Source organism: Canis lupus, chromosome 8 (genome assembly GCF_003254725.2).
Source record: "Canis lupus dingo isolate Sandy chromosome 8, ASM325472v2, whole genome shotgun sequence".
NCBI lineage: Eukaryota > Metazoa > Chordata > Mammalia > Carnivora > Canidae > Canis > Canis lupus.
In genome coordinates this window covers 65,277,153-65,298,572 of record NC_064250.1, presented here as the reverse complement: position 1 = coordinate 65,298,572, position 21,420 = coordinate 65,277,153, and the positions used below count along the sequence as shown (strand labels likewise).

Sequence of the window (21,420 nt, the reverse complement as noted above, 5' to 3'; positions counted from 1 at the left end):
TACACTGTGATTCAGCACTGGAGTGAAAAGGTGGTTCCCAGGCACAAAGGGCCTGGGGCAGAACGGCAAATGGAAATCTGACATCAGTATAGATAATAAGCAACCTCAGAAGTCGGACTGCAAGTCAGTCCACATCTTCCTGCAGAGGAATAACCACGTGCTTTATGGAAAAGGAAGCAAATGACACGAGGCAGCTTTCAGACTGTGTTATTGTGTGGACAAAGACAGAAGGCAGGTGTGGAGCAGACACCTGGCCCCTGAAGAGGAAGGGGTTAGAAGGTTCCTACGACAACTGTATGTGGCTTCCATTTCCCTTTTCATTTCTACACAAGAAGGTGTATGACAGGAATCGAGGTCTAAATACATCTAAAGGAGAGCTTTTTTGGATAAGAAGTGTAAGTGGTAAGTAAGGATGGTTATGATTTAATAGGCATCATTTATCTTTTCCTTTCCAAGTGGCACATAACACAGTGAGGCCCCCTAGAATGGAGTGTGCTCAGAGTCACTGATTTCTGCTGAATGCTTATTACGGGATGGGGTTCAGGAGGGCAAGCATACAGGTGCACTGTCGAAAGTTCTCTCCATACACAGATCACAAGGTATTAAGGGTGAAATATTGCATAAAGGAAGAGCTACCATATGGGTGCCTGGACGGCTTAGCTGGCTGAGCATCCCACTCTTGATTTCAGCTCATGTCATGATCTTGGGGTCCTGTGATGGAGCCCTGTGTCAGGATCCAAGCTCAGTGGGGAGTCTACTTGGGATTCTCTTTCCCTCTCCCTCTGCCCCTCTCCTCATTTACTCTCTCTCTCTCTCAAATAAATACACACATCTTAAAAAAAAAAAAAAAAAAAAAGGAAAAGCTGGTGCATTACTTACAGCGTCCAGGGGTTTGGATCGTGCCCAGGTCATCACCGTGGATACTAAAATAAACACCTTCCGCTTCTCAAAGTGGTTGACTTCTTCGTTCAGTGCTGTAGGGCCAAAAAATGGAGCAGTTACGTGGATCTACAAAGTCCTCATTTTCTCAGTCACATGTGGGACCTGGAATTAAGAGAGGTGTCACCTCTGTGCTTCCCTGACCCATCCCCCTGCCCTCACTGTTCTCGGCATTCTCCTTCCAGCCAGCCGAACTCTTCTGCACCCAGCTCACACGTGTAGCCCTCCTTTCTGCCTCCTGGCCGGTAGCAGTGTGCTTCTACTTCTACGGGGTGCCAGTGGGAGTATGGATCCTAGCTAGTGTGGACCGGAACACTTCTCGGGCTTGACTGCATCCTTACCGTCATGAGATAGGTGCTACTATTATGTCTGTTTTACAGATGAGGGACCTGGGGTGCAGTTTGTCCAGATCTATGGAGGAGAGGTAGGGACACAGTCTGATCCAGGCAGCCTGGTGGCAAGGGCAGTGCTCTCCCCAGTAAGCCCAACAGTCAGCCAGCTGGGTGGAGAATGGACCAGGAGGCTCTAGGGGCGTGGGGATGCAAAGGCTCCAATTCAGAAGACAAGAACCCCTCCCTTACGATTTCACAGAAAGCACTCCTGTGTAGCTTGTGATGTTGCAGAAGGAAGGAATTGTGGGTGCGCCCACCCTTCCCACTCCACTTGGCCTGGGGAAGGGAGCCCATCAACGGGCCCTGTGGACTGGGGCCGGAGGGCCTTTGGTAGGATGGGGATGGGTGATGATGAGCATTCTGTAGAACAGTGTTCTGTAGAACAGTGGTGGACAGAAGGACGAGCACTTGATTTCTAGAAGGTTTATCACCTCCCAGGGGTGGGGGTGGGGGTGGCTCTCCACACACGGAACCATTAAGTCTCCTTAAATACTTTTGGCATGTGATTCCATTACAATATTTTTCATGACATATGATTTTCCAGAAGATCTAAAGGGAGGTCTAATTAGATTGTCAGAGGAGCTGAGGGACACGGTTGTCATGGCACAATTGTATTCTCATGTGCTGATTCCCTATAGAATCAAAACAATAAAGTGCTGATATCTTGAATCTAATAAGCACGTGGATTCTGACCCTAAGTTGAGAATAGGTTACTGGCTAAAGCGCGAGAACACCACGTCCACAGATTCATCTCTGACTCAAATGTTAATTTTAGTTCCAGTTTCATCTCATTAACCAAAATGGCCTCTTCAATTTCATTTTGCCCTTTTACCCTTTCTGCTCTACTGTGCTCCAGCCTGGCCTATTTTGTGACTGCTTGGCACACTTAGAGGTCCTCAAAATGGGTTATCCTTTCCTTTATGATCATTTTAATGGGCCTAAAATAATCTCCTTGTTCACTTGTGAGCAAGCACATTTTATCCTTATATGCAAATGTTTGCTCTTATTTCTAATACTTTATTCCCTTCTCCCGTGTCATTTTGTCTTCCTTTAATAGCATCGGTGAAAGGCAAGGTTGGAGAATCCTTTTATATTAAAACATTTTAGAATTACTTAATAAAACATTATGAAGAAGTAATACACATCCTTTGCAAACAGCCACAACAACAACAGCAACAAAAACCCACAACACACAAACAGACAAAGAAACCCCAAACAAAAAACAAACCCCAAATCTAAGAATGTGCACACTAGGTCAAACGACAAAATTCCCAAAGCGCCACCAAACTCACCCCCCCAGGTGACCCTGATGGCAGATTGAAGGCCTCTGACTGTCCTTTCTTGCAGACACCAACACTCTGTACCTCAGAAATGAGGTAAGACAGTTAAAACCTCTCCACCAAATAGAGAAGTAAAATTTTCTTAATTATTTAAAGCTCTTTATTAGAAAGAAGAAGGAGGCAGTAAAACACAGTCTCCATTTTAAAGCTCATGAAAGGAGACGCAGCGTCAAAGTCTGGGAAACCATTATGTTCCCTCGAGGAGCAGTGGGGGTCCTATGAGGAGCTGCGGCTCATCTGTCACAGCAGGAGGGCAGGGGCTAATGTCTAAAATTCATAATCAGAGGACAGCAGTGCAGGCATTTTTATGCATTAAAAGGTACACGTGGGTTAAATGAGGTTCCTTTTGGGGCGTAGGGATGGGGTGAAAGGGAAATACATGGAGTCGTACCTTTTTAGTCTAAGCCCTATTGTGCTTTTTATTTATTTTTATTTTATTTAAATATTTTTTTGAGAGACACAGAGAAAGAGCATGAGTGGGAAGGGCAGAGGGAGGAGAGAGAGAGAGAGAGAATCTGTAGCAGACTTCTCTCCCTGAGCATGGAGCCCGACGTGGGGCTCAATCTCACAACCCTGAGATCACGACCTGAGCTGAAACTAAGACTCAGATGCTTAACTGACTGCACCACCCAGGCACCCCAGCCCTACTGTGCCTTTTAATTTTCAAAACATGTCCAGCTTTTATTCCAGAAAAAAACATTTTTTAATTGCAAGAATATATTATATGGAAAAATCAATTTTCAAAGCCTGACACAACATCGGAACTCAATAAACGTGAGCTCTGATTATGATTTTATTTTATTTTTTTTTTCTGATTATGATTTTAAATGGTGCAATTCTTTTAGAAGGTGCAATTATAATCATCTGTAAATATCTGCAAAGGGACAAAATGCAGAAAGTAGGCTTTCAAAAAAACCTCTGCTTCAAAAGATGATACAATGCTCACATTTTTTATTTGCTTCTCACTGGATGAAATCTAGGCACAAAGTCACAAAAGGGACATCAAGCATTCTCAGCTCCTAAGGAATCCCACACCTCCGCACCCACAAGACAGCACTTTTCCATCATTTCCCTGAGTGCGGTACAGGCATTCCTGAGGCTCCTCCATTTCTTTGAATTTAAGCCAAAATATTGCTTTCCTGTTGATCTCGTTCAAGGGGTGGCAAAGTCCTGCCTCTTTTTATAATATAAAGTTTTATTGGAACCTAGCTGCATATCCTCGATGGCTGCGTTGCTACAACGGCACCGTACTTGGCTCGAAGGGCCAAAAATATTGATTTACTCTCTGGCCCTTGACAGAAAGCGTTTGCTGACCTCTGATCTAATCCGCCTGGAACAAAAATGCTGATGTGCATAAAACACTGAAATGTAAGGTGGCCCTGTGTCTTTTTGGCTGGCCCGCTGGTCTAGAAGGGTGATCCAGATAAGCCACTTTGCTTTCTCCTTTGCTCCCAACTTAATCAGAGGATGAATCGTCACAGCAACAAATGGCCAAATGTCACCTTGCTGTCTTAGACCTGCGGGCCTTAGAGGTCATGATAGTTTTGAGAGCATTCTAGAAATGCAAACACTCGCCCTGGGCCCTCTCCTGGCCCTTGCTACCAGGGGACCCCCGCTGAATTGAATCAAATCCTGTCTTGTTAAAGGTACATCCCTCATGGATCTGTTTCTCGAGAACCTGCAGTTCTCTGTCCTGCATTACAGTCCCCGGCGTGTGCCTCAGCTCTCCCACGGGACTGCAGGCACTTGGAGGGTGGAAGCTGTCTCATTTGTCCTGGTGTCTTCCCAATGCATTCAACCCCACCGCCTTAAGCAAGGGCCGCAGAATGAACAAAGGGTGAATTTTGAAAGTTACGGTTTCATTTATTTTTTTAATTTTTTTAATTTTTATTTTTTTAAGCTAGATTTATTTATTTATTTATTTATTTATTTATTTATTTATTTATGAGAGAGAGAGGCAGAGACACAGGCAAAGAGAGAAGCAGGCTCCATGCAGGGAGCCTGACATGGGACTCGATCACGGGACTCCAGGATCGCGCCCTGGGCCAAAGGCAGCCGCCAAACTGCTGAGCCACCCAGGGATCCCCTATTTCTTTTTTTTAGGATCAAAACGATTCCGTTCTTGGGAAGCACGCATCGTTTCATTAATTCAACAAGGGGCCATGAAGTCTCGGGTGGCTCTGAGGCTGTGGCAGTCCGGGTAAGCAAACCAGAACCCAAGACTGTAAATGCCGCAAGGTTAGAAAATCAAAACTTGAGGACCACTAACCACGATAGCCAACTAGGCTCTTCCAGGTGGGGCAAATGCTTAAGCTATACCCAAATAATTCCCTTGCTTTGCAATGCCTTTGCTCTGCCAGTGTTTCCCCCGGCTCCTGCTGGAGAACTCCTAACCACTTCCAGAGTGGCGTGCCCTCATGAATCGATTTGTGCTCAAATAAACTCTTGAAGACTTTCATATGCCTCAGCTTCTCTTTTTTTTTTTCCCCAAGATTTTATTTATTTATTCATAAGAGACACACAGAGAGAGGCAGAGACACAGGCAGAGGGAGAAGCAGGCTCCATGCAGGGAGCCCGATGTGGGACTCGATCCCGGGACTCCAGGATCACACCCTGGGCCAAAGGCAGGTGCCAAACCGCTGAGCCACCCAGGGATCCCGAGGTTCTCTTTTTTATGCTATCCAAAGGCATCTTCATTAGCCTAATTTCATTTCACATTTTAGAGAAGTCTCAGATCGGTTTTCTCATGCTCCTAATTTGCCTCGTGGTCATTAGATGGCTCTTAGGTTAAATAAGTTGCCGCAAAGCAGGGTCCCTGGTGACAGAAGGGAGCGGTTCACTGACCAGAGACTGCCCAGATGGCCTCCTCAGCTTGCTGTGGGTTCTCAGTGATGTTATAAACAATGACGTCACACTCCAGGAGGCGCATGAGGAGGTCTTCCCGAGAGATGACCTGAAAAAGAGAATTGACAGTCGTTTGTTGTGAGGAGCCGATCTTAATATTTAGTCAGAATGACAACTTTCAAATTAGATTCACTGCAGATGGAAGTGTCCTACAGGAAACATTCGCAGGATTTCTATTTAAAATGAAATGTTGGCTCTCTGCTGTATGTAGTTTCCAAGTAACAAATAAGTCTATGAAAATAGCTGGGAACAGATGATTAAAAAAAAATGCACGATGATCTTAGGTACTATTTCTGCGGGCTGTTGAAGCTCCAATTCCGAAGGGAAGGATTACAACACACTGGAAGAAAATGTGTGAGGCATTTGAAACTAACTCCAACTCTAGGCAAGATTAGTTATGTGTCATGAATCATTCGGAAGTGCTGATGAGTGATTAATGTGGATTGTTGCACAGTCCTCAAGATGGAATTAATCCGTCCCTCTTAGTAGAGGTAAGGTGCCTTATGACAGTTGACAGTGGGGAATATTTTAAAAATATGGAAACTTTTAATGGGTAAAAATATAAAGTTCTTACATTAGGCAAAAGTAACTTTGGTGATCATTTGTGTTTTGAGTAGTCACTCCTTCCTACGTGGATGCCAGCACGGTCCCTAGGACTCCTGCACCATGGGCACGTATTACCAGAACCGTGAGAGGATCCTGCATTTCCAAATCAGGATTTGCATTTGCTATTACTTCAGTTACCGGGAGGATCAGAGATGCCCCCACAGTTCTTTGACCGGTTGCTTTAAAGCAGAACATTTCAGATCAGACGCGGTCTCTCACCACATACCTTGGTTAGAGAACAAAAGCAAAGTGAATGCCTTTCCATATAAAGAGAGGACCACCCTGGCAGGGTTAATGCATCCCTGCTAAACCCACTGCTGCAGACAGCCAGGTTCCCTAAGGCCTTTTGCATCTAGCTGTACTCACTCCTGAGGGCTGCTGTCACTTAGTGTCACAAACGGAGTGGCTTAAATAACGGAAATCCACGTCCCACAGTCTGGGGGCTGCAAGTGTTGGTGTTTGTGATTGTAAGGCTCCGGACTGCTGCAGCCTTGCTGCCAGGCTGCGAATGAAGTCACCCTTAGAGGAAGGCAGAGCCCAGGATGGGGTAGGAAAAGCAGCAGCTGCCCCTGGATCATGCCAGCCCTGAAGCTGTATCTTTCTTTAGACCACCAGCCACATAAACTGAAGAATTTCCTTATTTACTAAGCCAGTTTATGTTGCCTTTTCCCCCTAGGATTTGCAACCCCAAACAGCCCAAACTGTTAAAGAGAACAAGGTCTTGAATAAAAATGAGGAGGAAGGCACCCGCATGGCTCAGTCGATTAAGCGTCTGCCTTCGGCTCAGGTCATGATCCTGAGGTCCTGGGATCGAGTCCTGCATTGGGCTCCCTGCCCAGTGGGGAGTCTGCTTCTCCTTCTGTCCCTAGCCCCTGCTCATGCTGTTTTTCATGCTCTCAAATAAATAAATAAATAAAATCTTTTTAAAAAACTAAATAAAAACAAGGAGGCTAAAAGACAGAGTGGTCTTGCAGAGGAGTATAATAAATTTGATTTGGGGTACGCTGATTCAGAAATGCCGGCAGGACTCCTGGGGGAGGGCGCCAGAGGGCAGCTGGGTTTGGAGGTCAACAGGGCTGGCAACAGATTTGAATGGCATTGCCTCCTATAGGGGCGCTGAAGCCATAGGACTGGACAAGATTTAGGAGGGATGTCCATTAGGAGAAAGGAGAGTGCTGTGGGGAAAACTGAATTTAAAGGGGGCCTCCAGGGATGCCTGGGTGGCTCAGTGGTTGAGCGTACGCCTTTGACTAAGGGTGTGATCCCAGGGTCCTGGGATCGAGTCCCGCACTGGACTCCCTGCAGGGAGCCTGCTTCTCCCTCTGCCTGGGTCTCTGCCTCTTTCTCTGCATCTCTCATGAATAAATAAAATCTTTTTCTTTTTTTTTTTTAAAAAGCAGCCTCAGATGCACAAGGGAAGTCAGGGTGTGAAGGCAGCAGAAAGGGGAAGGAGACTTTCTCCTGGAAGCCAGGGAAGACAGGACTTTGGGAATTAGGAGCTCACTGGTGACACTGGCCAGGGCCTTTCCTGTGATGTGGTAGGGACAGAGCCTGATGGCATTGGGCTGACAAATGACCAGGGAGTGCAGGAGTGAGCCTGGCAAGGGTGCAGTGGTGGCAAGGGCTGGGGGCGGGGGTGCAGAGGAAGAGGCCTGTAGCCAGCAGGGAGGCCAAATGCTATTCTCAAAGGGCTGATGGTTATACTCTGTGTGACCCCAATAGACAATAACCATGTCAACCATGAAGGGTGACATGTGTGATGATGTAGGCGAGTAAAGCTGCTATGGGAGTACAAGAAAAGAGCTTGGAGGCCAAACGAGGCGTGGGGAAGAAATGGGAAACACTGAGGGCTTCCTGGAGGAGGTGACATCCTGCGTGCAATCTCGATGAATAGGCCCGGGGTGGGGTTGGAAGAGGACAGGCTGTTGCAGGATGCGGTGCGTGCAAAGCCAGACGGTAGGGTCTGAAGAGCGGCAGGCAGGGTGATGAGAGGTGTCTCTTCTCATCCTCTCAGGGATGTCTAAATGTCTCATGAGGATGATTGCGTTGCATCTGTCACGGGGAAGCAGTGAAACCACTGGAGAAATGTAAAGATGGGTCGAAATTTAGATGGACATACTAGTGCTTCAGCAAGACTTGGCTTTTTTTTTTTTTTCAAGATTTTATTTATTTATTTATTCATGGGAGACACAGAGAGAGAGAGAGGCAGAGACACAGGCAGAGGGAGAAGCAGGCTCCATGCAGGGAGCCCGACGTGGGACTCGATTCCGGGACTCCAGGGTCACGCCCTGGACTGAAGGCAGGTGCTCAGCCACTGAGCCACCAGGTGACCTTTTTTTTTTTTTTTTTTTTTTAAAGGCTTGGCTTTAGACTGAACATTTTTCTCTTCTTCATTCTTGCAGCCTCCCTCCCCCCCTTTATTTGCTTTTCTATAGAATCCTTTGTTCCAGGAACTTGGTATCGGTATCGATATTGACGTCCTGTTGACCTCAACGTGTACTTAGCACCGAGACTGGCGCCAGCGCTGTCAGGAGACCACCTTGACGGGAGGAGGCAGGCTGGCAGCCCCGACCCGACCCTTCACATGCGCTGTTTTCCTGTAAAACCTCTCAGCCTTTTGCCCCCAGTGGGTCTGCAGGGTTTTTTCCATTTTTTCAAGTTTTTATTTAAACTCCAGTTGGTTGACATACACTGTAAAATTAGTTTCAGGTGCAGGATTTCTTGATTCTTCACTTACATGTGACACCCAGTGCACATCATGGCAAGTGCCTCCCCTTAACGCCCATCACCCAGTTGCCCCATCCCTCCACCCACCTCCCCTCCAGCAACCCTCAGTTTCTCTTCTATAGTTAACAGTCTGTTTTCTGGTTTGCTTCTCTTTCTCCAACCCCCCTCCCCTGGGTTCATCTGTTTTGTTTCTTAAATTCCACATGTGAGTGAGCTCATATGGTATTTGTTTTTCTCTGACAGACTTATTTCGCTTAGCATGATACTCTCTAGCTCCAACCACGTTGTTGTAAATGGCAAGATTTCGTTCCTTTGGATGGCTGAGTAATATTCCAGTGTATTTATATACCACATCTTCTTTATGCATTCACCTGTCCATGGACATTTGGGCCCTCTCCATAATTTGGCTCTCGTAGATAATGCTGCTATGAACACTGGATGCATATATCTCTTGGAATCTGTATTTTTTGCATCCTATGGGTAAATGCCTAGTAGTGCACTTGCTGGCTTGTAGAGTAATTCTATTTTTAACTTTTTGAGCAAACTCCGTAGTGTTTTCCAGAGTGGCTGCACCTCTTTGCATCCCCACTAACAGTGCATGAGGGTTCCCCCTTCTCTGCATCCTCACCAACATCTGGTATTTCCTGCGCTGTGGATTTTAGTCATTCTGACATATCGGAGGTATCTTATTGTGGTTTTGACTTGTATCGCCCTCATGATGAGCGATGTTGAGCATCTTTTCATGTGCCTGTTAGCCATCTGGATGTCTTCTTTGGAAAAATGTCGGTTCACATCTTCTGCCCGTTTTTAAACTGGGTCTGCAGTTTTGAAGGCATTAGCCTGTTGCAGCCTCCTTTGCCTGGCAAAGTAATAAAACTATTGTTCCTCTTTATCCCCAAATTCTGTCTTCATGTAATATTTCACCTCCAGAGCACAGAGGTAGGTTTTCAATGACAGTAGCACTGTTGCTCAATAAGCCAGCAATATCTATTACTATTGAGTGGTTTATTACCAAAGGAGGTTTTTCTTTCACAGAAAGTACCCACTGGACCCAGGGTAGTTGGGTAATGTAGAATCATATACATTTTATTTTATTTTTTAAAGACTTTATTTATTTATTCATAAGAGACACACAGAGAGAGAGAGAGAGAGAGAGGAGAGATACAGGCAGAGGGAGAAGCAAGCTCCATGCTGGGAGCCTGATGTGGGACTCGATCCCGGGACCCCAGGATCATGCCCAGGGCTGAAGGCAGATGCTCAACCACTGAGCCGCCAGGCGTCCCAGGGGTCAGATGCATTTTAAACACAGTTTGGAAATTTTGGGAAGAAGTAGAGGGAGAGAGAAAATCTTAAGCAGGCTCTGTGCTGTGTGCAGCACAGAGCCTGACACAGGTCTCAATCTCACAACCCTGAGATCATGACCTGAGCCGAAATTAAGAATCTGATGCTTAACAGACTGAGCCACCCCAGCGCCCTAAGATTAGAAATTTTATGAGTCTAAAAGTCCAGATTAGATCCATCCCTTCCAAGAATATCTAATTTAAATTCTTTGCTCCAGGCAAGGCAAACATTTAAAGTAGAGACGATGGTGGTCCTCCGTCAGAGGAGAAACACCTGTCTCCACCTGTCCCTCACCCACTCCCACCCCCATGTTTGTGGAAGAGAGAAGGAGAAGCAAAGAATAAGAGCATAGTGTGAAGGTGTAGGAGCCCAGGTGACTCTGCCCTTGGGTCTCCTCTTAGCAAAAGCCACCAGGACTTACATCGTATGTCTCCAGGGCAAAGTCGGGCCGAACGCTTTCGAGCTTGGAGAGCGTGCCCACGATCTGGAACATGCCTTCCTTCAGTTTGGCTGATGAGGCTTCAGGCATGGTTGACTTATTTTCATCTTCTTCCTCCTCCTCCTCTGTAATTTCTTCGAGAGAAGCCCCAACTACACAGTTAGACAGAAACTGCAAGAAAACACACAGTGACTAAGAAAATGCTAAGAACAACTTAAAGTGAGGGCAGTCGGTGAAATGATTCTAAAAACTGACTTCTCTTGAGGGTTTGCAAGAGCCAGTGTGTTGTACGTTGTTCTCTTGCTAAAATTAACAATAACCACAGTGACATGGTGAAGTGGGTACTGTTAGGACGCTCTATTTTTATGGATGAGGAACTCAGGCTCAGAGGGCTTAAAGAATGTGGTTAAGGGGGCACCTGGGAGGCTCAGTGGTTGAGAGTCTGCCTTTGGCTCAGGTCGTGATCTCAGGGTCCCAGGATCGAGTCCCGCATCTGGATCCCTGCATGGAGCCTGCTTCTTCCTCTGCCTGTCTCTGCCTCTCTCTCTGTGTCTCTCATGAATAGATGGATAGAGTCTTAAAAAAAAAAAAAAAGAAAAAAAAAAAAGAATGTGGTAAGGACATTCCCTGCTCTGGCAACAGGCTGGGCAGGGCTGCAGTCACTATATTGGTCTTGTCTCATAGAAATGTAGAAATGGAAATACTATCCACTCAGGTCAATTAAATTGGCTCGTAGCTACAGTAACAGAAGTAAAAAGAAACCAGTGAAATGAATTTAAATAATGTTTTATTTAGCCCAACAGATTTGAAATATTACTAATTTAACATGTAATCGATACAAAAATGATTAATGAGAACCTTTAGGGTCCTTTTTGTTTATACTAAGTCTTTGAAATGCAGTGTGCACTTCACACTGAGCTCAGGCACGGTTCCCTTTGGACTTGCCACATTGGAAGATTCAATAGCCACATGTGGTCCTCAGTGGCTACCTTAATGACTAATGAAATAGAATCAAGCTGGCAAAAAGCAAAAACAAAACCCCAAAACCAAAGAGGGGCGCCTGGGTGGTTTAGTCAGTTAAGTGTGTGACTCCTGATTTCGGCTCAGGTCATGATCTCAGGATCATGAGATCAATCGAGCTTCCACTACTGGCCTCTGTGCTGGGCATGGAGCCTGCTTAAGATTCTCTCTCTCTCTCCCCCCCCTGCCCCTTCCCCCTCACCTTGCTAGAATGTGATCTCTCTCTCTCTCAAAAGGAAAAGAAAAAAAAAAAGAATAAGGTTGGCAAAGTTCTGTTTCTTATTTACACAAGTTATCCTTGGGAATGATTTTGTAATGTTTAAGTTTCATATATACATATGTGCATATATATTATATACATATATACTTACACGTTTATCATTATTTATATATAAATAATGATTTCATTTTAATTTGCAATTTAAGCATCTGTAAGTAATCATGGCATTATCACATGTTGGGAGGAAAAAAAAAAATACCGAAACCAAACAAACCAGAAGTCCCACCTCATTTATTTCGATAAAAATCAGTTTGAGTTCGTAATGCAAGATTATCAGGTTCGACCACTTATGGGAATATATTTCTTCCAAGTATGTCATATATTTTCATTTCTTGCTCAAACATACATATTCAATTTTATTATCCCACTTCCCAAAGACACTGATGTCCGGCTGTAAGGAACTTCCCAGAGATTGCACGGGCAGGGTGGGGTGCAACTAGACCTTCTGATCCCCAAGGCAGCATGTGTGCCACAACTGCCACCCTATTCTCTCCCAGGGATGAGTGGGGGAGAGGCACCGGGGGCAGGGGACCTGGTGGTGTTGCGCAGCTGGGTGGGGGGCCTGAAGACTAGAGACCCAGCCTCCATTTCTTTTAAATGCTCCATATCCCCACTCCCCTGTTGCTTGCTATGGAGAACAATTCCCTAAAATTTTGGAATTAGAGATCCAAAATTTTGGAACTAGTCAAGGAATAACCGAAAAATTCTGTTATTGATAAGCTTTTGGACAAGATCTCTACACACTAAAAGAAAATGGTTTGTTCTAAAAATACTATGCTGTAAAAAAATAATCAGAGCTCAAAAGAGGGTAAAGGAAAAGGTAAATTCTCTTGCCTCCCACCATCCTAATCTCAATCAGGACACCTCCCTTTTTAAAATAATCCAGGGGGGACCTGGGTGGCTCAGTCCGTTAAGCACTAAGCACCCAACTGTTGATTTTGGCTCAGGTCATGATCTCAGAGTCGTGGGATCCAGTCCCACGTGGGCCTTATGCTCTGCACTGTGTCGGCTTGTTCCTCTCCGTTTGCTCCTCCCAGTCCCCCCACCCCCTTAAACAAATACAACCTTTAAAAAAAAAATCCAATAGTTTTCATTGGAGCTAGAATATAAACCAAACTCCTGACCCTCCTCCTCACCCCCATTCTGGATCCTGCTTTGTTAATTTATGCAACAGAAATCACTGGAGTTCTGATCACACGTGGGGCAGCAGTTAGCTGCTAGGCAGGGCCACCTTCTGACTTTCATGGGCCCTTTTCTCCAAGAAAAAAAATACTAAAAATTTTATTTTGGGGCATCTGGGTAGCTCAGTTGGTTAAGCATCTGCCTTCGGCTCAGGTCTTGATCTTAGGATCCTGGGATCAAGTCCTGCATTGGGCTCCCTGCTCAGCGGGGAGCCCTCCACACCCACTCTCTCTTTCTCTGCTCCTCCCCCCGGCCCCCTACTTGTGTTCTCTCTCTCTGTCAAATAAACAAATAAAAATCTTAAAAATAAATAAAAATTGTATTTCATGACTGTATTGCCCCTGAAGACCCATAATCTTTGGCTCTAAAATTTCATTTGCTTCCTCCTGATTTTAAAAGAAAAAAATTTTAAACCATTTTTCTTTCTTCTTTTTTAAGATTTTATTTATTTATTCATGAGAGACACAGAGAGAGGCAGAGACACAGCAGAGGGAGAAGCAGGCTCGCTGCGGGGAGCCCAATGCAGGACTCGATCCTGGGACTCCAGGATCACACCCTGGGCTGAACGCAGACACTTGACCGCTGAGCCACCAGGGCGTCCCTGATTTTAAAAGATATTAAGACATTTTTGTGGGCCGCCAAGTTTTGTGGGCTCTGGGCACTGTGCCTGCTGGCCGGGGGCCCCGATTTCCTGCACCCTCACCTCCCTGTCCTCCGACTCCCACCTCAGAACCTCTGCCTCTGCTGTGCCCTGAGCCCTGGCTCCTCTGGCTCGATCCTCATCTAAAGGTTGAGGTTAAGGCCAGCTTTAAGGAGAGCCCTTTCTGAGACTTGAAAGCAGCTGCCCTCTCGCACCAGCCAATCTTCTCTCTTTCTTTCAAAGTACCTATCACAATAGAAATGCTGCATTTGCTCAAAAAATTGTGACTCCTTCCAGAGAGGCAAGGTCATCAAAGACAGCACCTGCTTTCTTATCCACTGTGTAGTTCTCTATGCCTGCTACTCAGCAGGTGTTCATGAAGGTATGAGGCAGTAATAGTGATGTGTCTTGTCTATATTTTGAGACTTTTTTTTTTTTACTTTAGTTTTTAAAAAAGATTTATTTATTTGAGAGAGAGAGAATGGAGGGAGGGGCCCAGAGAGAATCTTCAAACAGACTCCCCGTAGGGTGTGGAGCTCACTATCCTGAGATCATGAGCTGAGCTGAAACCAAGAGTTGGAAGCTCAATCGACTGAGCCACCCAGGTGTCTCTATTTTGAGACATTTCCTGTGTATAGATCATCTCTATTTATTTTTATTTTTTTGATCATCTCTATTTATTTATCTACCTACCTATATTCTATTTGTATCTATCTTTTTGAAAGACATGAATCACTACATACCACATCTGTCTTTTTAATGCTTCCTTTCTTTAAATAATTTTTTTTTTACTGTATTTTTTCATTTTGTCTCCTGGTTCTTTCTCAGCCCCCCTTACTTTTCCAGTAATGTAGAAGATAGAGCATGTATTTTTAGTCTCTTGCAGTAGATACATATTATATACGATGGACATACTGTTAAAAAGACAAAATTCCACTGAGAACACTTGAAGATATAATTGCCTTTACTAAGTCATGAATTGAGCAGCCACTCCATCTAGCAAGCTAGGGAGCTCTGAGAAGCTGCTCAAAATGGAAAGTTTTTATAGGAAGGAGGGTGGGGTGAGGAGTTATTAGCACAAAAAGAAAGGATTGTTTTAGCTAGGTCACCTTGCCTTAGGGAAGAGGGGAGTCTAACGCAGATTGCTTCATCTTCCTTTGGGGAATGGAGAGAGCCTTGTGACAGATAACTCATGGGTGCCAACCAGGGAATTCCAGACTGATTGTGTTAAAATTCCACTCCTGGAGAGGTTGAAACTACAGTGGAGTCTAGGTTTGCTGTCCTGAGGGCAAATGACTCCACCATGGGCCCGCGTGGCTTCCTTTTTAACAACACCATCACGTATAAATACATGTTATTGCATGCCATATATACAATATCCTATTTTTACATATAAATGATCTTCCTAAATCTCTATTTTTTTTTGGACTGATCAACTTTAGATGGTGTACTGGGTTGAATAGTGGTCCCCTACTCCCTTCCCATCCCCCATTTGGAAATTGGGTCTTTGCAGATGTAATCAAGTTAAAATGAGGTCATATTGGATTAGAGTGGGCTCTAATCTAATGACTGGTGTCCTAACAAGGGGGAAATTTGGCCAGAGGGACCCTTGAGGAGAACCCCATGGGAAGGCAGAGGCCGAGGTTGGAGTGATGAGTCTACAAGCCAAGAGGTGTGAGAATTGCCGGCAAGCACCTGAATCTTCCTCACAGATTTTATAAGGAACCAACACTTTGCCAACACTTTGACTCCAGGCTTCTGGCCTCCAGAACCAAGACAGAATAAAGTGTGTTGTTTTAAGCCACCCAGCGTAAGGTAATTTGTGATCACAGCCCTAGGAAACCAGTACAGGTGGTATAGGCTGTGGCCACATCCTATTTTAGGAAGCCTATGTTGTCTGAAAATGCGATCATTAGCCTCAGAGAAGTCCGCCCCGGGGAGGTTGCGCTTCTGTGTAGCTCTGGAGGGTAGGGTTGAGATGAAGGAGTCCTGCGGGCAAGTGATAAAATTATGGCTTCTTTTGATTACTGAGTATTTTAAGATGAAGGGCCTCGGGATCCCCTCCTAGAATAATATCCTCACTTCTCAGGGCTAAAGATGAAGGGTGGGGAGTTTAGTGGGACTCGGGGCCCAAACAGCGCCTGGCACATAATAGACCCTCAAACTGTATGTTGAAGGGATGGACGAATGAATACGCTTGGTTGGGCCACATAACCACTGGACTTACCTGCCGGTTGCCTGCCTAGATGCGGTGCGTGGGGAAGGAGAACCGGAGGCCTGGGCTCTGGGTCCAGGTCAGGCCCCCAACTTCCTATGTGAACTGAGGCAAGTTCCTTCCTCCCTCTGAGCCTCAGTTTCCTTTCATTAACGGGGGAGGAGCCAGCGCTGGACTGGCCATCTCCAGACACCTGGGCTTCCAGCTGGGGCTCTGCGTGAGGACTGGTACCCGGGACACGAGGGACCCTCCTTTCGGGAAGGCTGTGGCGCGGACTCTCCCTGGGTTCGGGGGGCTCGGGAGCTGCGGGCGGGGGGCTGCGGGAGGGGGGCTCGGGGCTTGGAGCTGGGGCAGGGGGCTGGGGCGGGGGGCTCAGGAGCTGGGGCTGGGGGCTGCGGGAGGGGGGCTCGGGGCTTGGAGCTGGGGCAGGGGGCTTGGGCGGGGGGCTCGGGAGCTGCGGGCGGGGGGCTGCGGGAGGGGGGCTCGGGAGCTGGGGGCCTGGGTGTTGGGGGCGGGGCGCTGGGGCCGCGGGCTGGGGCTCGGCTCTGACCCGCCGCCGCTCACCTTCCCGATGTTCCCGCTGCTGTATGAATCCAGGTGGTTTACAAACACCCTCTGGACGCGGATAACTTTCTCGGTGGCTGCAGTAACTTCCTCCTCCTCAGCCATGGCGGGAGCCTCACTGGTTGCTAAGGAGGAAGCGTCCGTCTGGTTGCCAAGGAGGCAGGGAGGGGGCGGGCCCTCCGGGGGCGGGGCCTCAGCGCGGGGCGGGCCCTCCGGGGGCGGGGCCCTAGGCGCGGGGCGGGGCCTCCGAGGGCGGGCTCTAGGCGCGGGCGGGCCTTCCGGGGGCGGGGCCTCGGCGCGGGGCGGGCCCTTCGGGAGCGGGGCTCCAGGCGCGGGGCGGGGCCTCCGGGGGCGGGGCCGGGCCTCCGGGGCGGGGTCTAGACGCGGGGCGGGCCCTCTGGGGGCGGGGTCTAGGCGCGGGGCGGGCCCTCTGGGGGCGGGGCCTCAGCGCGGGGCGGGCCCTCCGAGGGCGGGCTCTAGGCGCGGGGCGGGCCTTTCGGGGGCGGGGCCTCGGCGCGGGGCGGGCCCTTCGGGAGCGGGGCTCCAGGCGCGGGGCGGGGCCTCCGGGGGCGGGGCCGGGCCTCCGGGGCGGGGTCTAGACGCGGGGCGGGCCCTCTGGGGGCGGGGTCTAGGCGCGGGGCGGGCCTTCCGGGGGCGGGGCCTCGGCGCGAGACGGGGCCGCCGGGGGCGGGGACTCGGCGCGGGGCGGGCCCTTCGGGAGCGGGGCTCCAGGCGCGGGGCGGGGCCTCCAGGGGCGGGGTCTAGACGCGGGGCGGGGCCTCTGGGGGCGGAGCCTCTGGGGGCGGAGCCTCTGGGGGCGTGGTCTAGACGCGGGGGCCGGGCCTCTGGGGGCGGGGCCTCGGCGCGGGGCGGGGGCCTCTGGGGGCGGGGTCTAGACGCAGGGCGGGGCCTCCGGGGGCGGGGCCTCGGCGCGGGGCGGGGTCCTCCGGGGGCGGGGCCTAGACGCGGGGCGGGGCCTCTAGGGGCGGGGCCTCGGCGCGGGGCGGGGCCTCCGGTTTCCCGCCTGGGGGTCTCCCCGCCCCGCTCCCCGCGGGCTTGGCTCCCCGCCCGCTGCTCTCCCGCGCGGCGAGTCCTCCTTCCGAGCCTCTTGGGGCCCGGCCACGGGGCCACGTGACCCCCACCCCCTTTCATCGCTTTAGTCCGACCCTCGCCAAACCCGCAGGACTCTGCCGAACGAGGGGACCCCGAGCCCGCCCCGTGGGTGTCCGACCCGAGGGGTGAGCGTCCTCCCGCGGGAGCAGCTGCGGCCGCGCATCCCGGGTCCAGGATGCCCGAGGGACGGCGTGCGCCGCCTCCCCGCGCCTGTCCTGGGGCTGCGACCCCGCGGGCGCAGGGGTCACCCCATTCTCGACGGGCTGGGATTTAGGCTTTTGACCTTTCCAGATGAGATTATACACGCAGGTGCTCAGCTAAGCCGACACATTAAAAGATGACGTTCAGTTTGTCCTATCACCGGACCACAAGCGTCCTGGTGGACATCCTCCTGCCCGTGGCTCGGAATAGTCAGGTTCTATTGAAATACTTCGTGCTCTGAACAATAACTTGTTAAATGTAAATGTTTAACACATATACCAATTAAAAAAATTTTTTTTTCTTTAACTGATTGCCTCAAAAAAAAAAAAAATGTGTCCCAGGAGTTCCAGCCAGCTTGGAGGCTCTGGGCGTTCAGCAGATCTGGCCTTGAATTCCATTTGTGGGAGGTTGGGATAAATCGGCTGTAAAACAGGAGTGAAATCACCAGCCTCACAGGGCTATTAGGATTAAATAAGAAATACATGACAGCCTTTGCTGAAGGGGTGTCCAAAGGCGAACTTGCCTTTCTTTTTCCTGCAACGGTAAGGCCCATTTCTGTAAATGGGAGACTTTCATGCCTTTTTTTTGTCTCCACCCGTTTTCAATTAATTGGTTATTAATTTATTATTAGTTCATTAATTAATGGTGGATGAGAGGGAGAGAGAATCTTAGGCAGGATCCACAGAGGATCCAGTACAGAGCCTGATGCTGGGCTGGATCACAACCCTGAGACTTGAGCCAAAATCAAGAGTTGGATGCTTAACTGACTGAGCCTCCCTGGCACCCCCCGCCTTCTTTTTTATACAGGTCTCATAAAACTTGTTTTGGTAAAATAATTAACACTTTGAAATTTTGCATTCAATCTGGGAACAGCTTGCTCATAGCAACATTCTATTTTTAAAATTATCAACAAGATGTAAAAATATTCATGCAGGACCTGTGCAAAGCTTGATGGAGTGGGTATTCTTTGACATTCTTTCAAATAACTTGTTAGTTCAAATTCTCTAGAATTCACTGGATGCCTCCTTTTGATTTTTAGTTTGTCCTTGTTGATATGCGGCTCAGCAGGTAAGTATTCTGAAAGCTCTTCAACTGTATGCGTTACTAGAAAATATTTCACCTTGTTTCATTCTTGTTTATACTCCTAGTAACAGCTAAAAGAGCTAGCACCATAGTTTTTTAAGTGGATGGCTTCGAACAAATTTTACATCTATCATATTGGTAGGTGAAAAAATGAGATTCTATTATATCAACAAGTAATGTACCTTTCTTTTACTATTACTCCCTTCTTTTTTCAAAGTCAGCTTTCATATACAGGCATACCTTGGAGAATTTTGGTTTCCAGACCACCACAATAAAGTGAATATTGCAACAAAGCTAGTGCAATGAATTTTTTGGTTTTCAAGTGCATATAAAAATTATGTTTGCCTTATACTGTAGTTAAGTGTTCTGTAGGAGTATGTCTAAAAAACTAATGTCCATGCCATAATTAAATAATACTTTATTGCTAAAAAAAATGCTATCATTTGAGCTCTCAGCAAGGGTCTTGCCTCAATGTTGATGGCTGTTGACTGATCAGGATGGTGGGTGCTGAAGGCTGGGGAGGCTGGGGCGATATCTTAAAATAAGACAATTAAGTTTGCAGCTCAATGGACACTTCAAGAATGATTTCTCTACCATGTGATGCCGTTTGATATAGTGTTTTGCCCACAGTAGAACTTCTTTCAAAATTGGAGTCAATCCTCTCAAACCCTGCTGCTGCTCTATCAACTAAGTTTATGAAATATACTAGACCTTTTGTTGTCATTTCAACAATCTTCACCAGTAGATTCCATCTGAAGAGACTCACTTTCTTAGCTCATCCATAAGAAGCGACACATTTGTTCAAGTTTTGTTGTGAGACTGAAGCAATTCAGTCCCATCTTCATGCTCCTTGCTGTTTCCACCCCCATCTGCAGTTTCTTCCTCTCCTGAAGTCTTGAACCCCTCAGTCATCCATGGGGGTTAGAATGAACTTCTTCCAAACTCCTATTAATGTTGGTCTTTTGACCTCTTCTCGTGAGTCACGGATGTTTTTCATGGCATCTAGAATGGTGAATCCTTTTTAGGTTTTCAATTTACTTTGTCCAGATCCATCAGAGGTATAAGGCAGCTACACCTTTTTGAAATGTTTCTTAAGATTTGAAAGTCGAAATGACTTCTTGATCCACGGGCTGCAGAAGAGATACGGTAGCAGGCACGAGAGTAACATTCATCTGAGTGCAGATCTCCATCCGAATTCTTGGGTGACCAGGTACATTGTCAATGAGCAGGAATATTTTGAAATGAATTGTGCTTTTCTGAACAGTAGGTCTCAACAGGGGCTTAAAATATTTAGCAAACCATGCTGTAAACAGATGTGCTGCCACTCAGGCTTAGTTGTTCCATTTATAGAGCAGACAGTGTAATTCTTTTTTAAAAAAGATTTTATTATTTATTTGAAAGAGAGCGAGTGAGCATGGGGAGGGGCAGAGGGATAAGCAGACTCCACGCTGAGCCTGGAGCCCCATGCAGAGCTCAATCCCAAGACCCCAGGATCATGACCTGAGCCACCTAGGCGTCTCTAGCATAATTCTTCGGTGCCCTACGATTTTGGAATGAAAACGAGTATTGGCTTCCTCTTAAAGTCACTGGAGCATTAGCTCCTGACAAGTCAGCCCGTCCTTGGAAGCCAGAGATTGACTTCTCTCTAGCTATCATAGTCCTAGAAGGTATCTTCTTCCAACAGAAGGCTGTTTCATCTACATTGAAAATATTTAGCGTAGCCACCTTCATTCATCTTAGCTAGGTCTTCTGGAGAGCTGGCTGCTTTGATTTGTACTTTATGTTATGGAGACATTGTCTTTCCTTAAAGCTCCTGACCAACCTCTACCAGCTCTGAACTTTTCTTCTGCAGCTTCTTCACCTCTCTCAATCTTCATAGAATTGAAGAGTTAAGGCTTTGCTCTGGATTAGGTTTTAGTATAAGGTAATGTGGTTGGTTGGTCCTCTCTCTACACTAACACTTTCTCCCCAAGAGCAATCAGGCTGTTTTGCTTTATCCTTGTGTATTCACTGGAGTAGCATTTTTTCCTTCAACTTTTCCTTTGCGTTCACATATGGGGTAACCTGGTGCAAGAGGCAGAGCTTTTGGCCTTTCTTGGCTTCCCACTTTTCCTTCACTAAATTTAATCATTTTTAGCTTTTGATATAAAGGGAGAGATGTGCAATCCTTCCTCTCATTTGAATACTTAAGAGGCCACTGTAGGGTTATTAATTGGCCTAATTTCAATATTGTTGTGTCTCAGGGAATACGGAGGTGCAAAGAGAGACAGAAAGAGGACAATGGCCCATTGGTGGAGCCCCAGGACGCAATTTATTAGTTAAGTTCACTACCCTTTATGGGCGTGGTTTGTGACACTGCCTAAAATTATAGCAGCATCAAAGATCACTGATTACCGTAGCAGATAGACCTTTGTGACAAAAAATCCTGCATTAT

General features: G+C 47.4%; 1 protein-coding gene across 4 annotated transcripts in view; it reads right to left on the bottom strand.

The window, feature by feature from the left end:
* Nucleotides 1-16,745, bottom strand: part of AK7 (adenylate kinase 7) — a 76,662-nt gene extending 59,917 nt beyond the window's left edge. For 2 of the 4 annotated variants that reach the window (XM_025442946.3, XM_035719884.2), the window contains exons 1-4: nucleotides 16,590-16,745; nucleotides 10,671-10,859; nucleotides 5,516-5,624; nucleotides 880-974 (exon numbers count right to left, since the gene is read on the bottom strand). In XM_025442946.3, the coding sequence (XP_025298731.3) occupies nucleotides 880-974; nucleotides 5,516-5,624; nucleotides 10,671-10,859; nucleotides 16,590-16,694 (498 nt within the window). In that variant the 5' untranslated portion in view covers nucleotides 16,695-16,745. Of the gene's footprint in view, nucleotides 1-879; nucleotides 975-5,515; nucleotides 5,625-10,670; nucleotides 10,860-11,106; nucleotides 11,265-16,037; nucleotides 16,054-16,589 lie in introns of those variants that run through there. The other 2 variants (XM_049113452.1, XM_035719885.2) reach the window with 2 other exon arrangements.
* Between the last annotated feature and the right edge of the window lie 4,675 nt (nucleotides 16,746-21,420).